This window comes from Oncorhynchus gorbuscha, linkage group LG22, assembly GCF_021184085.1.
Source record: "Oncorhynchus gorbuscha isolate QuinsamMale2020 ecotype Even-year linkage group LG22, OgorEven_v1.0, whole genome shotgun sequence".
NCBI classification, from domain to species: Eukaryota; Metazoa; Chordata; class Actinopteri; order Salmoniformes; family Salmonidae; genus Oncorhynchus; species Oncorhynchus gorbuscha.
Window position 1 is genome coordinate 12,551,902 of NC_060194.1, and position 19,658 is coordinate 12,571,559.

The window sequence follows — 19,658 nt, forward strand, 5'->3', positions numbered from 1 at the left end:
TGGCTCGATGCCCACTCTAGCCCGGCCAATAGGAAGGGCTGGTATGTGCTGCACCGGGCTATGCACCCGCACTGGAAACACTGTGCGCTCCATAGCATAACACGGTGCCTGCCCGGTCTCTCTAGCCCAACGGTGAGCACAGGGAGTTTGCGCAGGTCTCCTACCTGGCATAGCCATACTCCCTTTTAGCCCCCCCCCCAAAAGAAAATAATTTTGGGCTGCTTTTCAGGCTTCCAACCGCGTCGCCGTGCTGCCTCCTCATACCAGCGCCTCTCCGCTTTAGCCACCTCTATTTCTTCCTTGGGACGGCGATATTCTCCAGGCTGAGCCCAGGGTCCTTTACCGTCCAGTTCTTCCTCCCATGTCCATTTCTCCAGGTGGTGCAGCCTCTCCCACTGCAGCTGCTCTTCACGATTAACAGGGAGAGTAGGCTCAGGTCTGACTCCTGACTCTGCTACTCTCTCCCTGAGCCCCCCCCCCAATAAATATTTGGGGGTTACTTTCGGTTTTCGCTCTGCGCCGACGTGTCTTTCTTTTTGACTCCATTCGCCTATAGCCCTCTTCGCATTGCTCTAGCGAATCTCAGGCGGGCTCCTGCACTCTCTCTGGGTCGGCCGCCCACCTGTCGATTTCTTCCCACGTCGTATACTCCATGCCTCTGCTATCCATAACGTCCTCCCTTCGCTGTTCAAGCTGTCGCTGCCTGTTAACACGCTGTTCGGTCCGTGTGTGGTGGGTGATTCTGTAACGGCGTTCTTCGTTTGTCGAAAGAGAGTCGGACCGAAATGCAGCGTGGTTGTTACTCATGTTCTTTAATGAATGAAAATGACGATACATGAAATAACTATACAATACAAAACAACAAACGGAACGTGAAATCTAATTACAGCCTATCTGGTGAAACTACACAGAGACGGGAACAATCACCCACGAAATACACAGCGAAACCCAGGCTACCTAAATACGGTTCCCAATCAGAGACAACGAGAATCACCTGACTCTGATTGAGAACCGCCTCAGGCAGCCAAGCCTATACAACACCCCTAATCAGCCGCGATCCCAAATACTACAAACCCCAATACGAACATACAATATAACATAAACCCATGTCACACCCTGGCCTGAACAAATAATTAAAGAAAAACAAAATACTAAGACCAAGGCGTGACAATGGAAGTAATATGGCTACAGGTTCATCTGCCTCACCTAAAGCTTATTCTCGTAAGAAGTTGCTATAGACCACTGTGTGCTAAAAGTCAGTATTTGCACTATATGTCTGAAATGCTCGATAATGTATGTAATATAAACAGAGGTATATTTTTTTGGGTGACCTAAATATCGACTGGTTGTCCTCAAGCTGACCACTCAAAAAGAAGCTTCAAGCTGTATCCAGTGCCTGCAATCTGGTTCAAGTCATAAGTCAACCTACCAGGGTATTTACAAACAAAACAGGAACTTAATAGTCCATGTGTATTGATCACATCTTTACTAATGTTGCAGAAATCTGCTCTAAAACAGTATCCACACCCATCAGATGTAGTGATCATAATATAATAGCCATATCTAGAAAAAACAAAGTTCCAAAGACTGGACCTAAAATTGTGTAAAAGCGATCATACAATAGGTTTTTCACGATTCCTATGTCGAAGTGGTGAACAATATGGTCTGATTTTGGTCTGATGTGTGTAATGAGGAACATCCAGACGCTGCACTTGAAGCATTTATGAAACTGCTTCTTCCGGTTACTGATAGGCATGCGCCCATCAAGAAACTGACTGTTAGAACTGCCAAATCCCCATGGATAGATGATGAATTTAGGAACTGTATGGCTGAGTGGGGTGAGGCAAAGGGAATAGCAAATACATTTTAAGTATCGCTGTTAATTCAGTTGATTGTGGTGTACCGCAGGGCAGCCAACAAGGACCATTCTTGTTTTCTGTTTTCACAAATGACATTCCACTTAACTTGAATAAAGCCTGTGTGTCTATGTATGCTGACGACTCAACAGTATACACGTTGGCTGCAACAGTAAAATAAATAAATGAGACAACACAGAGCTCCGGTCTGTTTTCTAATGGGTAACTAGTAATAGGCTGATGCTAAATATCTCAAGAACTAAAAGCATAATTTTTGAGACAAATCACTTGCTCAACGCTAAACCTCGTTTAGATCTATTATTGAGTAATGTGGCTATTGGGCAAGTTGAGGAGACTAAACTGTTGGTTGTAATCCTAGAAAGCAAGCTGTCATGGTCAAAACGTATAGACTCAATGGTTGCTAAAATTGGAAGAGGCCTGTCCATGACAGGGCATTGCTCTGCCTTCTTGATATCTCAGTCGACCAGACAGGTTCTGCAGGCCCAAGTTTTTTTGCACCTGGACTACTGCCCAGCTGTGTGGTCATGTGCGGCAAATAAGGACATGCTGTAGGTAAATTGCTGTTGGTTCAGAACAAAGCAGCACGTATTGCACTTAGATGTATATGGAGTGAAAGTGTCAGTAACATGCATGTCAGTCTCTCCTTGATCAAAGTTGAGGAGAGATTGACTGCATCACTATTGGTCTTTGTGCAAAGCATTGATACGTTGAAGGTACCAAACTGTCTGTTCAAACAGTTGGCACACAGTTCAGGCACTCATCGGTACAACACAAGACGTCTCTTCACAGTCTCCAGGTCTGGGAAACGCACAGTATTAAATAGAGCCATGACTACATGCCACCCCATGTAACTCAAGCTAGCAATAAAACCAGTTTCAAGCAGATAGAAAAACACCTTGCTGCACAAAGGGGACTGTGAAGAGAGAGCCATTTTCTATATATATTATATTGTAATTTGCAATGTACTACGTATTAGACCTAGATCTTGTGTGTATGTACTGATAGGTAGGCTATGTGTGACGTTTTAAATGTACTGTATGTATTTCAGTCCTTGACTAATAATGTTCTATAATATGTATTATGTCATGTCTCATGTGGACCCAGGAAGAGCAGCTGATGCTTTTGCAGCAGCTAAAGGGGATCGTAATTAATACCAAAAAACAATAGAGAGGTCTATTTTCATTTATACTCTATTATGTACAGTTCTAAAGTTTGGTTTGAAAAGGTCAACACGGTTGCACATATTGGCTTCTTATGTTTTGGTTAGCTCCTGATAAGGTCACTGTCCACCATCCTTTTTTGCTGAACTTTGGAATTGTGATTCAGTTGCGGTCTGCTTCAATGGTGCTGAATTGGCGATTGGCGCTGTTACACCTTGTTTACTTTACCCCTGACCTTTTACATTGTGACAACAAGTTTACCACAGGAGTGTCACTCAGTGGGCAAAGCTTGAGACCCCCGAAATAGAGGACATATCAGCAGTAGGGAAGTGTCGGAAAATCCAATTTCACCACGGAGACCTTGTCAGTTGGTGTGTACACTGCAAGTCTACCCACACAATTTACAAGGAGGGATTGTGTAGTTCCCTTGGGTTTAGCTAACTCTAGGTCCATGTGAAGATGAAGAATAAGACTGTCGTGTCCTCTGGGTCCTTTGAGGAATAAACAATGCTTCCTCGAGTTAATACTACACCCTTAACCATTCCTATAGGTACTCAGCTGCAATGTACCTTTATATCAACACAACCGTATTGTTCTGTGAAGGTTTCCAATTTCCATTATTCATTATTTAGTGCGATGGGGTTCTCAGGAAGCGAATGGAGGAGACTGTTTTCCTTGTTGTCTCTTCTTATTACAGTACAGATGTGTTAAAGAAATTATTCATAGAGTGTGTTCTCTGTCCCTGCAATGTCTCGAGGCCTTGTCTGTGCCACCACTCAAGCCTTAGTCACTATACAGCAATAAAACAATGCAAAATAAATCATTATCCCACCAAGAGTGTCCATAGAGAGCGCATGCAGTAACTGAACCAAGATGGCTGTTTAGTTTTGCTTGCTGACTGAGCTACCCTGCTTTATTTTAGGCATTGTGACAAATCCATTTGTAGGCTACTCTCTGTCTCAACTCCACATGTCCTATTTAGATTCCAAGTCTCATCACCTCATACTCAGATTGAGGCTACCCTGTCTCATTGCAAAGGGTCTAGCAGGATTGTGTGCATTTCTTTGTCTATTGCTGTTGTGCCGACCTGAGAAGGATTGATTTAGTACATATATTCAGGTGTCCCGCAGTGGACCTTTACTGAAAAGGTGACATTGATCTGACGTTATGAAATATAACTTGTTGACTGGGATATAATCTCAGTTAAGACATAACTAAAATCTAGGGTTATTTGGTCTGATGCTTTTTGTAGTCTACCCATGAGAGGCTAGAATGGATTATTTTTTTAATCAGTTCATCTCTAGTAACAGCGAGGTCATCATCTTGTCAGGACTAGGACACAAACATTTTCTTGTTCATCATATTCCACTAGAGGGCACACAGGCATGCCACAATATTGTTAAAGTGAGGGAACTAAAACCAACCATGATTAATATTTGTTATCAAGAGCCAAATGTTCTTAGCTACATTTCCACAGTATAAAATGTCACTGAATATGCTGGACTCTCCCTTCTCGTCAATGTGCTTGATTGTCAAGGTGATCTGAAAATTAGTGGTGTCAGCTTTTCTTGGTGAATATTGGACAGTAGTAAATAGTAAAACAAGACACTTATAGTAAAACAGAACACTTCACCAGTCTTGTTGTTACTGTAGCCCACAGTATTTCATTCCTCGTGTACTGTACATTCAATTCATTCACAGTAAAAGCATCCCTATCCTCTCAAACCACTTGTCTGTGCTGTAGTATCGAAGGGAGACCAGCAAAAGCCACGATAGTTATATCGTCTCAAGAAGCTTGTGATCGAGACAATGAGGGCAAATACATAATAGTATCAGCATCTGATTTTTGTCATCCATAATCTGAGGATTTATCATCTTAATCTGTGTGCTACTGTACTTCAGATCGCCTCGCTTCTGTTTATAAAGTGAGCCTTGTTTGTTACCTCAAAAAAAAACGAAATATTGAAGATTTCCAGTGGCCACTCGAACAATACCTAATTTCCTTTGAAATAATAATGAGATTGCTGAATAAATTATGGAGCATTCAGCTTGTTTAGCTGAGCCACAACTTTTAGAAAGAGGGATTGTAACAGTCACTGCATATCTTAGGTTTGGACGAGGAGCCTCAGTCTCATTGGATCACCATCAGAAACCCTCTCTACATAAATTAAGTGGTTAGTAGGGGAACACGGTTAAAGATGATGATCAACAAGATTTATGAAGACAGTGAGGAGGACCGTGGCAGTAACGATGTAAACAAGAAGAAGAAGAATACAGACAGACATAAACACAATATTGGATACACTACGTAAGGCTATTGCCGTTTAGAGGGGCAAGTCCATGGTCCCCACCAATACCAAACTGTGGTCTCTTTATGTTCCGAGTCAGAGTAAAGCCTATTGCTAATTCACTTCTTACACAAAGTGAGGGAATCAAACATAAAGGATGTGTCAAATCTCACTGGGCAAATGTTCTCTTATTGTTCTACAGCCATCCATTAGTGTTGGATTTGCATGGATTTAAGCACTATTACAATGATTTTCATATAATCTTCAGAGCTCTGTCTCTAATGATTTTCTGTCCAAGGATAAAGAGAAGGATTTCGGTTATTCGGGAGAAGGAACTTAAAATCACATTTACTAAGTCTTACCACTATGTTCTGGCTATTTTCAGAGTGAAATCTTTCTCTTTTCAAGATACACAGTTTATTAGGTACACCCATCTAGCACCGTGTCGGACCCCCTTTGCCTCCAGAATAGCTCATCAGGGCATGGAAACGTTGCTCAATTGATATCAAGGGACCTAATGTGTGCCACCAGCCTGTATCATTGACACCAGGCAGAACGGGGCAATGGACTCATGTTGCTTACGCCAAATCCTAACTCTGCCATCAGCATGACGCAACAGGAACCAGGATTCGTCGGACCAGGTGATGTTTTTCCATTCCTCAGTTGTGCAGTGTTGGTGATCGCACGCCCACTAGAGCCGCTTCTTCCTGTTTTTAGCTGATAGGAGTGGAACCCGATGTGGTCATCTGCTGCTATAGCCCATCCGTGAAAAGGACTGACAGAGTTGTGCATTCCGAGATGCCGTTCTGCGACCACTGTTTTACTGCGCCATTATTTGCCTGTTTGTGACCTGCCTGTTAGCTTGCACTATTCTTGCAATTATCTTTCGTCCTTTTATTAACTAGCTGTTTTTAACAATAGGTCTACTGCTGACTGGATGTTTCTTGTTTGTTGCACCATTCTCGGTAAACCCTAGACACTGTCATGCGTGAAAAGCCCCAGTGGCCTGCCGTTTCTGAGACACTGGAATCGGCGCGCCTGGAACCGACGATCATATCACGCTCAAAGTCACTTAGGTCACTCGCCCAATTTAATGTTCAACAAATAGTAACAGAATGCTATGTCTGTCTGCATGCTTTATGTAGCAGGCCACAGCCACGTGACTCACTGTCTGTAGCAGCGAACCATTTCCGTGAACAGAGTTTACCTAATAAACTGGCCACCTGAGTGTATATATATCTGCTTGAGCTTGAAGTAGCCTCCTGTCAGAACAAATCATAATGAACTCCAGACTGGAGTGAGAAAAGTATCAATATTGTGTCCGTATACTGTCCCATGATCCATGTGTATATTCACCATAACTCACAAATAAAACCATGAATATCTACAACTATTTCACAAATTAAACCGTGATCTGTGAATATATACTGTATACAGTGCCTTCAGAAATATTGACTTATTCCACATTTCGTTGTGTTGCAGACTTCAAAATGGATGAAATATTTTTTTTCTCACCAACCTACACACAATACCATATAATAACAAGGTGAAAATGTGTTTTAAGACATTTTTGCTAATTTATTGAAAATTAAATACAGAAATATCTTATTTACATAGGTATTCACACCCCTCAGTCAATACTTTGTAGAAGCACCTTTGGTGGCAATTACAGCTTTGAGTCATCTTGTGTGTGTCTGTATCCGCTTTGCACATCTGGATTTGAGGATTTTATACCATTCTTGCTTACAGATTTTATCAAACTCTGTTAAATTAAAGGGTGAACAGCAATCTACAAGTCTTTCCACAGATTTTCAATGGGATTCAAGTCTGGGCTTTGACTGGGCCACTCACGGACTTTCACATTCTTGTTCTGAAGCCATTCCAGAATTGTTTTGGCTGTATGCTTAGGGTCATTGTCCTCTTGGAATGTAAATCTTCACCTCAGTCTAAGGTCGTTTGCACTCTGAAGTAGATTCTCATTAAGGTCTGCTGGGTTGGGTGGGGAGCGTCGGCACAGCTATTTTCAGGTCTCTCCAGTTCGATCGGGTTCAAGTCCGGGCTCTGGCTGGGCCACTCAAGGACATTCAGAGACTTGTCGCAAAGCCACTCCTGTGTTTTCTTGTCTGTGTGCTTAGGGTCGTTGTCTTGTATGAAGGTGAACCTTCACCCCAGTCTGAGGTCATGAGCGCTCTTGAGCAGGTTTTCATCAAGGATCTCTCTGTACATTGCTCCGTTCATCTTTCACTGAATTCTGACTAGTCTCCCAGTTCCCAGCCGCTGAAAAACATCCCCACAGCATGATGCTGCCACCACCATGCTTCACCATAGGCATGGTGCCAGGTTTCCTCCAGACGTGACGCTTGGCATTCAGGCTAAAGAGTTAAATATTGGTTTCATCAGACCAGAGCATCTTTTTTCTCATGGTCTGAGAGTCTTTAGGTGCCTTTTGGCAAACTCCAAGTGGGCTGTCATGGGCCTTTAACTTCTTATGGCTGGGGGCAGTATTGAGTAACTTGGATGACTAAGGTGCCCAGACGTGCCCAGAGTAAACTGCCTGCTACTCAGTCCTAGAAGCTAAGATATGCATGTTATCAGTATATTTGGATAGAAAACCCTCTGAAGTTTTTAAAACTGTTTGAATGATGTCCGTGAGTATACCAGAACTCATATGGCAGGCAAAAACCTGAGAAAAAATCCAACCAGGAAGTGGAAAATCTGAGGTTTGTAGTTTTTCAACTCTTGGCCTATCAAATACACAGTGGGATATTGGTCATGTTGCACTTCCTAAGGCTTCCACTAGATGACACCAGTCTTTAGAACCTTGTTTGATGCTTCTACTGTGAAGTGGGGGTGAATGAGAGGGGAATGATTCAGGGCTTTGGCAGAGTGCCATGAGCTGGCCACGCTCGTTCACGTGAGAGCAAGGTCTGTTCCATTGCATTTCTACAGACAAAGGAATTCTCTGGTTGAAACATTGTTGAAGATTTATGTTAAAAACATCCTAAAGATTGATTCTATATTTCGTTTGACATGTTTCTACGACCTGTAATATAACTTTTTGGACTTTTCGTACTTTCCACTGAACTTGCACGCGCATTGTGAGTTTGGATTTGTTTAACAAACGCGCTAACAAAATTAGGTATTCGGACATAAATGATGGACATTATCGAACAAAACAAACATTTTTTGTGGAACTGGGATTCCTGGGAGTGCATTCTGATGAAGATCATCAAAGGTAAGTGAATATTTGTAATGCTATTTCTGACTTCTGTTGATTACACAACATGGTGGATATCTGTTGGGTTGTTTTGGTCTCTGAGCACCGTACTCGGATTATAGCATGGTGTGCTTTTTCCATAAAGTGTTTTTGAAATCTGACACAGCGGTTGCATTAATTAAGGAGAAGTGTATCTATCATTCCGTGCATAATAGTGTTATCTTTTATCAATGTTTATTATAAGTATTTCTATATTGATGTGGCTCTCTGCAAAATCACCGGATGTTTTGGAACTATTGAACGTAACGTAAACTGAGATTTTTTTAATATAAATATGAACTTTATCGAACAAAACATACATGTATTGTGTAACATGAAGTCCTATGAGTGTCATCTGATGAAGATCATCAAAGGTTAGTGATTAATTTTATTTATATTTCTGCTTTTTGTGACTCCTCTCTTTGGCTGGAAAAATGGCTGTGTTTTTCTGTGACTTGGCTCTGACCGAACATAATCGGTTGGTTTGCTTTTGCTGTAAAGCCTTTTTGAAATCGGACATCAGATGACACTCATAGGACATCATGTTACACAATACATGTATGTTTTGTTCGATAATGTGCATATTTATATCCAAAACTCTCAGTTTACATTGCCGCCTTATGTGCAGTAATGTTTCAATTCCAAAACATCCGGTGATTTTGCAGAAATACTAATAATAAACATTGACAAAAGATACTAGTGTTATTCACAGACAGAATTAAAGATAGACATCTCCTTAATGCAACCGCTGTGTCAGATTTCAAAAAAACTTTACGGAAAAAGCATAATCTGAGAACGGCGCTCAGAACCTAAAACAGCCAGAGGAATAGCTGCCATTTTGGAATCAACAAAGTTAGAAACAACACCATAAATATTCACTTACCTTTGATGATCTTCATCAGAAGGCACTCCCAGAAATTACAGTTCGACAATAAATGACTGATCTGTTCCATAAAGTTCCATCATTTATGTCCAAATAGCCACTTGTTGTTAGCGTGTTCAGCCCAGTAATCCATCTTCATGAGGCGTGAGCATTTCATCCAGACAAACTCGAAAAAGTTCCGTTACAGTCCTTTAGAAACATGTCAAATGATGTATGGAATCAATTGTTAGGATGTTTTTAACATAAAACATCAATAATGTTCCAACCGGAGAATTTGTTATGCAGGTGAGTGAGGACCCAAAAGCGATATAACGGAAACAGAGTCTTTTAATGTCCAAACAGGGAAAACATAAATCCTCAATCATTACAGGGGAAGTCCAAACAGGGAAAACACAAATCCTCTAGATTAACAGGAGAGTCCCCCTTCTACTTCTTTCCACTCCTCTCCTCTTTTGACCTCACCCTCTCACCTTCCCCCCCTACTCACAAGGCAGGCAATACGCTCGACCTCATCTTTACTAGATGCTGTTCTTCCACTAACCTCATTGCAACTCCCCTCCAAGTCTCCGACCACTACCTTGTATCCTTTTCCCTCTCGCTCTCATCCAACACCTCCCACACTGCCCCTACTCGGATGGTATCGCACCTTCCCAACCTTCGCTCTCTCTCCCCCGCTACTCTCTCCTCTTCCATCCTATCATCTCTTCCCTCTGCTCAAACCTTCTCCAACCTATCTCCTGATTCTACCTCCTCAACCCTCCTCTCCTCCCTCTCTGCATCCTTTGACTCTCTATGTCCCTTATCCTCCAGGCCGGCTCGGTCCTCCCCTCCCGCTCCGTGGCTCGACGACTCATTGCGAGCTCACAGAACAGGGCTCCGGGCAGCCGAGCGAAATGGAGGAAAACTCGCCTCCCTGCGGACCTGGCATCCTTTCACTCCCTCCTCTCTACATTTTCCTCCTCTGTCTCTGCTGCTAAAGCCATTTTCTACCACTCTAAATTCCAAGCATCTGCCTCTAACCCTAGGAAGCTGTCATGCAGGTGAAAGAGGACCCAAAAGCGACTTGGCGAAAACAGAGTCTTTAATCCAGTAAAGTAAATACAATCAAAAAAAAACACAACTTTCACTCGAAATGACGAGGACAAACTGGAGACTCGATCTTGAACAGCAGGTGAACAGCAGGTTGCCTCGGGAAGGCACTTGAACCAGACAGACTCAGACACCTGCTCACCACGCAGCATCTGAGGAAAACACGACACGACAGGGCGATACACAATCACAGCACGGTGAATTCTAAACAAGGAACCGACAGGACAGGAACGGAACACAAAGGAAGAAATAGGGACTCTAATCAGGGGAAAGGATCGGGAACAGGTGTGGGAAGACTAAATGATTGATTAGGGGAATAGGAACAGCTGGGAGCAGGAACGGAACGATAGAGAGAAGAGAGAGCGAGAGAGTGAGAGAGGGAGGGGGAGAGAGAGGGATAGAAAGAGGGAAAGAACCTAATAAGACCAGCAGAGGGAAACGAATAGAATGGGAAGCACAGGGACAAGACAAGATAATAAATGACAAAACATGACAGAAGCTCTTTGCCACCTTCTCCTCCCTCCTGAATCCCCCCCCCCTCCTCCCTCTCTGCAGATGACTCCGTCAACCATTTTGAAAAGAAGGTCGACGACATCCGATCCCCGTTTGCTAAGTCAAACGGCACCACTGGTTCTGCTCACACTGCCCTACCCTGTGCTCTGACCTCTTTCTCCCCTCTCTCTCCAGATGAAATCTCGCGTCTTGTGACGGCCGGCCGCCCAACAACCTGCCCGCTTGACCCTATCCCCTCCTCTCTTCTTCAGACCATTTCCGGAGACCTTCTCCCTTACCTCACCTCGCTCATCAACTCATCCCTGACCGCTGGCTACGTCCCTTCCGTCTTCAAGAGAGCGAGAGTTGCACCCCTTCTGAAAAAACCTACACTCGATCCCTCCGATGTCAACAACTACAGACCAGTATCCCTTCTTTCTTTTCTCTCCAAAACTCTTGAACGTGCTGTCCTTGGCCAGCTCTCCCGCTATCTCTCTCTGAATGACCTTCTTGATCCAAATCAGTCAGGTTTCAAGACTAGTCATTCAACTGAGACTGCTCTTCTCTGTATCACGGAGGCGCTCCGCACTGCTAAAGCTAACTCTCTCTCCTCTGCTCTCATCCTTCTAGACCTATCGGCTGCCTTCGATACTGTGAACCATCAGATCCTCCTCTCCACCCTCTCCGAGTTGGGCATCTCGGGCGCGGCCCACGCTTGGATTGCGTCCTACCTGACGGGTCGCTCCTACCAGGTGGCGTGGCGAGAATCTGTCTCCTCACCACGCGCTCTCACCACTGGTGTCCCCCAGGGCTCTGTTCTAGGCCCTCTCCTATTCTCGCTATACACCAAGTCACTTGGCTCTGTCATAACCTCACATGGTCTCTCCTATCATTGCTATGCAGACGACACACAATTAATCTTCTCCTTTCCCCCTTCTGATGACCAGGTGGCGAATCGCATCTCTGCATGTCTGGCAGACATATCAGTGTGGATGACGGATCACCACCTCAAGCTGAACCTCGGCAAGACGGAGCTGCTCTTCCTCCCGGGGAAGGACTGCCCGTTCTCGCCATCACGGTTGACAACTCCATTGTATCCTCCTCCCAGAGCGCTAAGAACCTTGGCGTGATCCTGGACAACACCCTGTCGTTCTCAACTAACATCAAGGCGGTGGCCCGTTCCTGTAGGTTCATGCTCTACAACATCCGCAGAGTACGACCCTGCCTCACACAGGAAGCGGAGCAGGTCCTAATCCAGGCACTTGTCATCTCCCGTCTGGATTACTGCAACTCGTTGTTGGCTGGGCTCCCTGCCTGTGCCATTAAACCCCTACAACTCATCCAGAACGCCGCAGCCCGTCTGGTGTTCAACCTTCCCAAGTTCTCTCACGTCACCCCGCTCCTCCGCTCTCTCCACTGGCTTCCAGTTGAAGCTCACATCCGCTACAAGACCATGGTGCTTGCCTACGGAGCTGTGAGGGGAACGGCACCTGACTACCTCCAGGCTCTGATCAGGCCCTACACCCAAACAAGGGCACTGCGTTCATCCACCTCTGGCCTGCTCGCCTCCCTACCACTGAGGAAGTACAGTTCCCGCTCAGCCCAGTCAAAACTGTTCGCTGCTCTGGCCCCCCAATGGTGGAACAAACTCCCTCACGACGCCAGGACAGAGGAGTCAATCACCACCTTCCGGAGACACCTGAAATCCCCACCTCTTTAAGAAATACCTAGGATAGGATAAGTAATCCTTCTCACCCCCCCCCCCTTTAAGATTTAGATGCACTATTGTAAAGTGACTGTTCTACTGGATGTCATAAGGTGAATGCACCAATTTGTAAGTCGCTCTGGATAAGAGCGTCTGCTAAATGACTTAAATGTAAATGTAAAATGTAGTTGTTGAGGAGAGTTGCAGGGCTAGCGGCAACAGACTTCAGGTCCCTTCGGGTAGGCGTGGTCTGTAGAGGATAGAGACACCTGCTCACACGTAGTATCTGATGACGAGGCAGAATACAACTGGACGGAACAAAAGCAAAGCAAACAGCAAACAAGAATCCGACAAGGACAGAAGCAGAAACAGAGAGAGAAATAGAGACTTAATCAGAGGGCAAAATAGGGGACAGGTGTGAAAGAGTAAACGAGGTCGTTAGGAGAATGAGGAACAGCTGGGAGCAGGAACGGAACGATAGAGAGAGAGAGAGGAATAGAGAGAGAGAAAGAAACCTAATAAGACCAGCAGGGGGAAACGAAGAGAAGAGAAAGCACAGGGACAAGACATGACAATACAATACATGACAGAATTCCTTTGTCTTCAGAAAGGCACTGGAACGAGAGGTAACTCTGTCGGGGACGCGCGTCATGAGACCAAGGCTCTCTGCCAGACCACTGAAAAACTACAAACCTCAGATGTCCCACTTCCTGGTTGGATTTTTCTCAGGTTTTCACCTGCCATATGAGTTCTGTTATATTCATAGACATCATTCAAACAGTTTTAGAAACTCCAGAGTTTTCTGTCCAGATATACTGATAACATGCACTGTGAGAGACGGAATCTAAAACAAAAATCCAGAAAATCACATTGTATGATTTGTAAGTAATTAATTTGCATTTTATTGCATGACATAAGTATTTGATCACCTACAAACCAGTAAGAAATCCGGCTCTCACAGACCTGTTCGTTTTTCTTTAAGAAGCCCCCAGTTCTCCACTCATTACCTGTATTAACTGCACCTGTTTGAACTCGTTACTTGCATAAAACACACCTGTCCACACACTCAATCAAACAGACTCCAACCTGTCCACAATGGCCAAGACCAGAGAGCTGTGTAAGGACATCAGGGATAAAATTGTAGACCTGCACAAGGCTGGGATGGGCTACAGGACAATAGGCAAGCAGCTTGGTGAGAAGGCAACAACTGTTGGCGCAATTATTAGAAAATGGAAGAAGTTCAAGATGACGGTCAATCACCCTCGGTCTGGGGCTCCATGGAAGATCTCATCTTGTGGGGCATCAATGATCATGAGGAAGGTGAGGTATCAGCCCAGAACTACACGGCATGACCTGGTCAATGACCTGAAGAGAGCTGGGACCACAGTCTCAAAGAAAACCATTAGTAACACACTATGCCATCATGGATTAAAATCCTGCAACACACGCTAGGTCCCCCTCCTCAAGCCAGCGCATGTCCACGCCGGTCTGAAGTTTGCCAATGACCATCTGGATGATCCAGAGGAGGAATGGGAGTAGGTCATGTGGTCTGATGAGACAAAAATAGAGCTTTTTGGTCTAAACTCCACTCGCCGTGTTTGGAGGAAGAAGAAGGATGAGTACAACCCCAAGAACACCATTACAACCGTGTAGCATGGAGGTGGAAACATCATTCTTTGGGGATGCTTTTCTGCAAAGGGGACAGGACGACTGCACCGTATTGAGGGGAGGATGGATGGGGCCATGTATCGCAAGATCTTGGCCAACAACCTCCTTCCCTCAGTAAGAGCATTGAAGATGGGTCGTGGCTGGGTATTCCATCATGACAACGACCGAAACACACAGCCAGGGCAACTAAGGAGGGGCTCCGTAAGAAGCATCTCAAGGTCCTGGAGTGGCCTAGCCAGTCTCCAGACCTGAACCCAATAGAAAATCTTTGGAGGGAGCTGAAAGTCCGTATTGCCCAGCGACAGCCCCGAAACCTGAAGGATCTGGAGAAGGTCTGTATGGAGGAGTGGGCCAAAATCCCTTCTGCAGTGTGTGCAAACCTGGTCAAGAACTACAGGAAACGTATGATCTCTGTAATTGCAAACAAAGGTTTCTGTACCAAATATTAAGTTCTGCTTTTCTGATGTATCAAATACTTATGTCATGCAATAAAATGCAAATGAATTACTTAAAAATCATACAATGTGATTTTCTGGAGTTTTGTTTTAGATTCCGTCTCTCACAGTTGAAGTGTACCTATAATAAAAATTACAGACCTCTACATGCTTTGTAAGTAGGGAAAACCTGCAAAATTGTCAGTGTATCAAATACTTGTTCTCCCCACTGTATATGTCACACACTGATCTGTTTCATCTGTCTTTGTGCTTGTCTCCACCCCCCTACAGGTGTCGCCCATCTTCCCCATTATCCCCTGTGTATTTATACCTGTGTTCTCTGTTTGTCTGTTGCCAGTTCATTTTGTTTCGTCAAACCCACCAGCGGTTTTCCAATGCTCCTGTCTTTCTCTAATTCCTGTTTTCTAGTTTTCCCGGTTTTTACCATTCTGCCTGCCCTGACCCTGAGCCTGCCTGCCGTTCTGTACCTTATCACACCACCCTGGATTACTGACCTCTGCCTGCCCTGACCCTGCCTGCTGTTCTGTACCTTCCGGACTCTGCTCTGGATCAGTAACCTCTGCCTGCCCTTGACCTGTCGTTTGCCTGTCGCCCTGTTTTTGTAATAAACTTTTGTTACTTCAAAACTGTCGGCATCTGGGTCTTCTCCTGAGCCTTGACAATATATACATATACATACGGATCATTACTTTATTTGAAAAATATTTGAACACATTCACAGATCATGGTTTCATTTGTGAAACATTTTAATGTATTCACAGATCATGGTTTTATTTGTGAAATATTTGTATATATTCACAAATCATGATTTTATTTGTGAGTTATGGTGAAAATTCATATGGATTGTGGGACACTATACAGACCAAACATTGAGACTTTTCTCACTCCATGCTAGACGACCAGGCGTGTGTTTGTGCGAAGAACATTGTCCATATGATTTGTTTTTGCTACCAGGATGACCTGAAATGCACAGCTTAGAAGATCAAAAACATCCATAACTTTTTGGTCTAGCTAAACACTGACAAACTGTGGACCCCCAAGGTTTCTAGTAAAATCATGTTTTGTTTGTTTTTATTCAAAAAGACCACTAGGAATTCAGCCAGAAAATGTGTTTAATTTTTATAGGAAATCTGTTCCCAAAATTCCCACCAAAAAAAAATATATATATATATATATATATATATATATATATATATATATATATATATATATATATATATATATATGTGTGTGTGTGTGTGTGTGATCGTGTCTCAAAATGCAATGAATCTGTGAAATTATGTTATTTTCAAATAATAATCTCCTTTTGGGTTTAGTTGTGGTCAGTTTGAGGTGGACAAATGAATATCATCCAACAAACAACCACTCGTTCCGACAAAGAACGGACTGAATCTAGTTGCCTAAAGATGCCTACATATGTCGCAGTCGTACACATGAACGTTAACAAGATCTTGTGGCTCATGCCAATGGTTGGCGCGCGCTGTCACTCATCATAGCTCAAGGCGGTAAGAAGTCTGCATGCCTATGGTTCCGTACATTCCACGCATATCTCTCACGCCACGGAAGGAAAGTCTATTCCATCCCACGCGCTCATGTTCCCAATCCGCTCCACACTCTTTTTCTGTTTTAGCGCTAACCCTCGCATGGACCTCTGAGCGGTGTCAAGACTGAACACGATGTTTTATGGATTATCTTCCATTGTAGTAGCGAGAGATATATGTGGATGGAACGCGGAGCGAGGTGGAGTACTGGACGGGTTACAGCAGTAGCCTAAAAACCGGGCGGCTGGGGGTTCCATTCAACCATGCTTTACTTCCAGCTGGTGATCATGGCTGGGACTGTCATGTTGGCATACTACTTTGAGTACACCGACACTTTCAACGTGCACGTCCAAGGGTTTTTCTGCTATGACAATGCCTACACCAAGCCCTACCATGGACCCGAAGCGTCCAGCGCTGTTCCTCCTGTAATACTTTACGCAGTGGTCTGCGGATTGCCGTTGCTTTTGGTGAGTTTTGGAAAATGGGCAAATATTTGTATAAGGAAGGCGTAAACTAATGGACACACCAACTGCATAGGGATGAATCACACAAATGTACAACTTTAGGTTACAACAGTAGCAGTTGAACAGGTCTCCATTGGGAAAGAGGTATTCAGACCTCAATGGTGCAACCTGTCTAGGTAAACATTAAGTGTTTGTTTTTCTACATTGGCAATGAATCGACGGACATTAGTTGTGCCAACCATATATCTCATTGATAAGACATACAATATATCCCGGTTGCTTTTACATGGCTGATACTGTGTAGCACCCGCTGTACTGTACCCTTTTGACAGTCCCCATGGATGTTTTCAGGTGTTTCGTGACATGTAACTTTCTACTGGGCAAAAACTGGTTGAATCAACGTTGTTTCCGTCATTTCAAAAATTAATAATATGTGATTAAGTTGAATCAATACGGAAAACGAATTGGATTTGCAAAAAATGGTGCTGAGTTACTGCTTTTTGAGGTCGGTTTAGGTCAAATATATAACGGTTTTCAATTTCGGTTTTGCTAGTTACATTAAATGCACTATACATTTTGTGGGTTGAATTATGTAACAACACAGTATACAACAATTAATAAAAGCCCCATGATGGTAGTGTGCCCCATGATTACTTTAATAAAATAATTCAATTGTTATGTACGGGTTAGAATGGTTCAGGGAACATAACCTAAAACTGGAAAATAACGAAATGATTTGAGGAACAAAACCCAAACCGGAAGCGATCTTATAGAGTTCCGAAAGAGAAACATTATTTTAAAAGCATGGGAATCGCTTAATAACGTTATTAAACGTTCCGTGCATTTTTTTCAGCCCCACAGAAATCGCAACAAAGCGCCTATGCAAAGCACTCACTCTGTCACTCAGAAATGTATTCCAGCGTTTGCCTGCCAGCTGGAAATCTTGTGCCGGTGGGTGTGTAGGCTACATGCCCCTCCCCTCTGAAGTTACTGTTGCCTGCTGATGACATTACAAGAGTGATTCAGAAATTAGGGAGAAATGTTTAGAAGAATGCATTAACTTTTTAAGTGCTTGTTAATAACCTCTTAATGCTCCACAGCATACTGCTCTATCCACACTGATTGGTGAGGTAATTTAATGTTGAGCTAAATGTTTTTTAAAAATGGTTTTGTTCAGAACAAAATTGGCTCTATACACTGAACAAAAATTTAAATGCAACATGTAAAGTGTTGGTCCCATGTTTAATGAGCTGATATAAAAAATCCCAGAAATGTTCCATACGCACAAAAATAGTATTTCTCTCATATTTTGTGCACAAATCTGTTTACGTCCCTGTTAGGTTTTGCCAAGATAATCCATCCACCTGACAGGCATGGCATATCAAGAAGCTGATTAAACAGCATGATCATTACACAGGTGCACTTTGTGCAGTTTTGTCACACAACACAATGCCACAGATGTCTCAAGTTTTGAAGGAGCATTCAATTGGCCTGCTAACTGCAGAAGAATTGAATATCCATTTCTCTACCATATGCTGCCTCCAATGTCGTTTTAGAGAATTTGGCAGTACCTCCAACTGTTCTCACAACCCGCAGACCACGTGTATGGTGTTGTGTGGGCGAGAGGTTTGCGGATGTCAACATTGTGAACAGAGTGCCCCATGGTGGAAGTGGGGTTATGGTATGGGCAGGCATAAGCTATGGACAACAAACACAATTGCATTTTATTGATGGCAATTTCAATACACAGAGATACCGTGATGAGATCCTGAGGCCCATTGTCGTGCAATTTTTATTCATTTATTTGATTCCACCTTTATTTAACCAGGTAGGCTAGTTGAGAACAAGTTTTCATTTGCAACTGCGACCTGGCCAAGATAAAGCGTAGCAATTCGACACATACAACAACACAGAGTTACACATGGAATAAACAAAACATACAAGAAAACAAAAAGTCTATATACAGTGAGTGCAAATGAGGTAAGTTAAGGAAATAAATAGGCCATGGTGGCGAAGTATTTACAATATAGCAATTAAACATTGGAATGGTAGAACGGCAGAAGATGAATGTGCAGGTAGAGATACTGGGGTGCAAAGGAGCAAAATAAATAAATGAATACCGTATGGGGATGAGATAGATAGATGGGCTGTTTACAAATTTGCTAAGTACAGGTGCAGTGATCTGTAAACTGCTCTGACAGCTGGTGCTTAAAACTAGTGAGGGAGATGTGAGTCTCCAGCTTCAGAGATTTTTGCAATTCGTTCCAGTCATGGCCAGCAGAGAACTGTAAGGAAAGACGACCAAAGGAGGAATTGGCTTTGGGGGTGACCAGTGAGATATACCTGCTGGAACGCGTGCTACGAGTGGGTGCTGCTATGGTGACCAGTGAGCTGAGATAAGGCGGGGCTTTACCTAGCAGAGTCTTGTAGATAACCTGCAGCCAGTGGGTTTGGCGACGAGTATGAAGTGAGGGCCAACCAACGAGAGCGTACAGGTTGCAATGGTGGGTAGTGTATGGGGCTTTGGTGACAAAACGGATGGCACTGTGATAGACTGCATCCAGTTCATCCATCACCTCGTGTTTCTGCATGATAATGCATGGCCCCAAGGATCTGTACACAATTCCTGGAAGCTGAAAATGTCCCAGTTCTTTGATGTTCTGCATAATCACCAGACATGTCACCCATTGAGCACGTTTGGGATGCTCTGGATCAACGTGTACGACAGCATATTCCAGTTCCCGCCAATATCCAGTAACTTTGCACAGCCTTTGAAGAGG

At 43.7% G+C, this 19,658-nt stretch overlaps 1 protein-coding gene across 1 annotated transcript in view; it reads left to right on the plus strand.

Moving 5' to 3' along the window:
• Positions 1-16,428: 16,428 nt before the first annotated feature.
• Positions 16,429-19,658, plus strand: part of LOC124009967 (phospholipid phosphatase-related protein type 5-like) — a 74,008-nt gene continuing 70,778 nt past the window's right edge. The window contains exon 1 of the mRNA XM_046322235.1: positions 16,429-16,881. Within this exon, the coding sequence (XP_046178191.1) occupies positions 16,678-16,881 (204 nt within the window). The 5' untranslated portion in view covers positions 16,429-16,677. The remainder of the gene's footprint in view (positions 16,882-19,658) is intronic.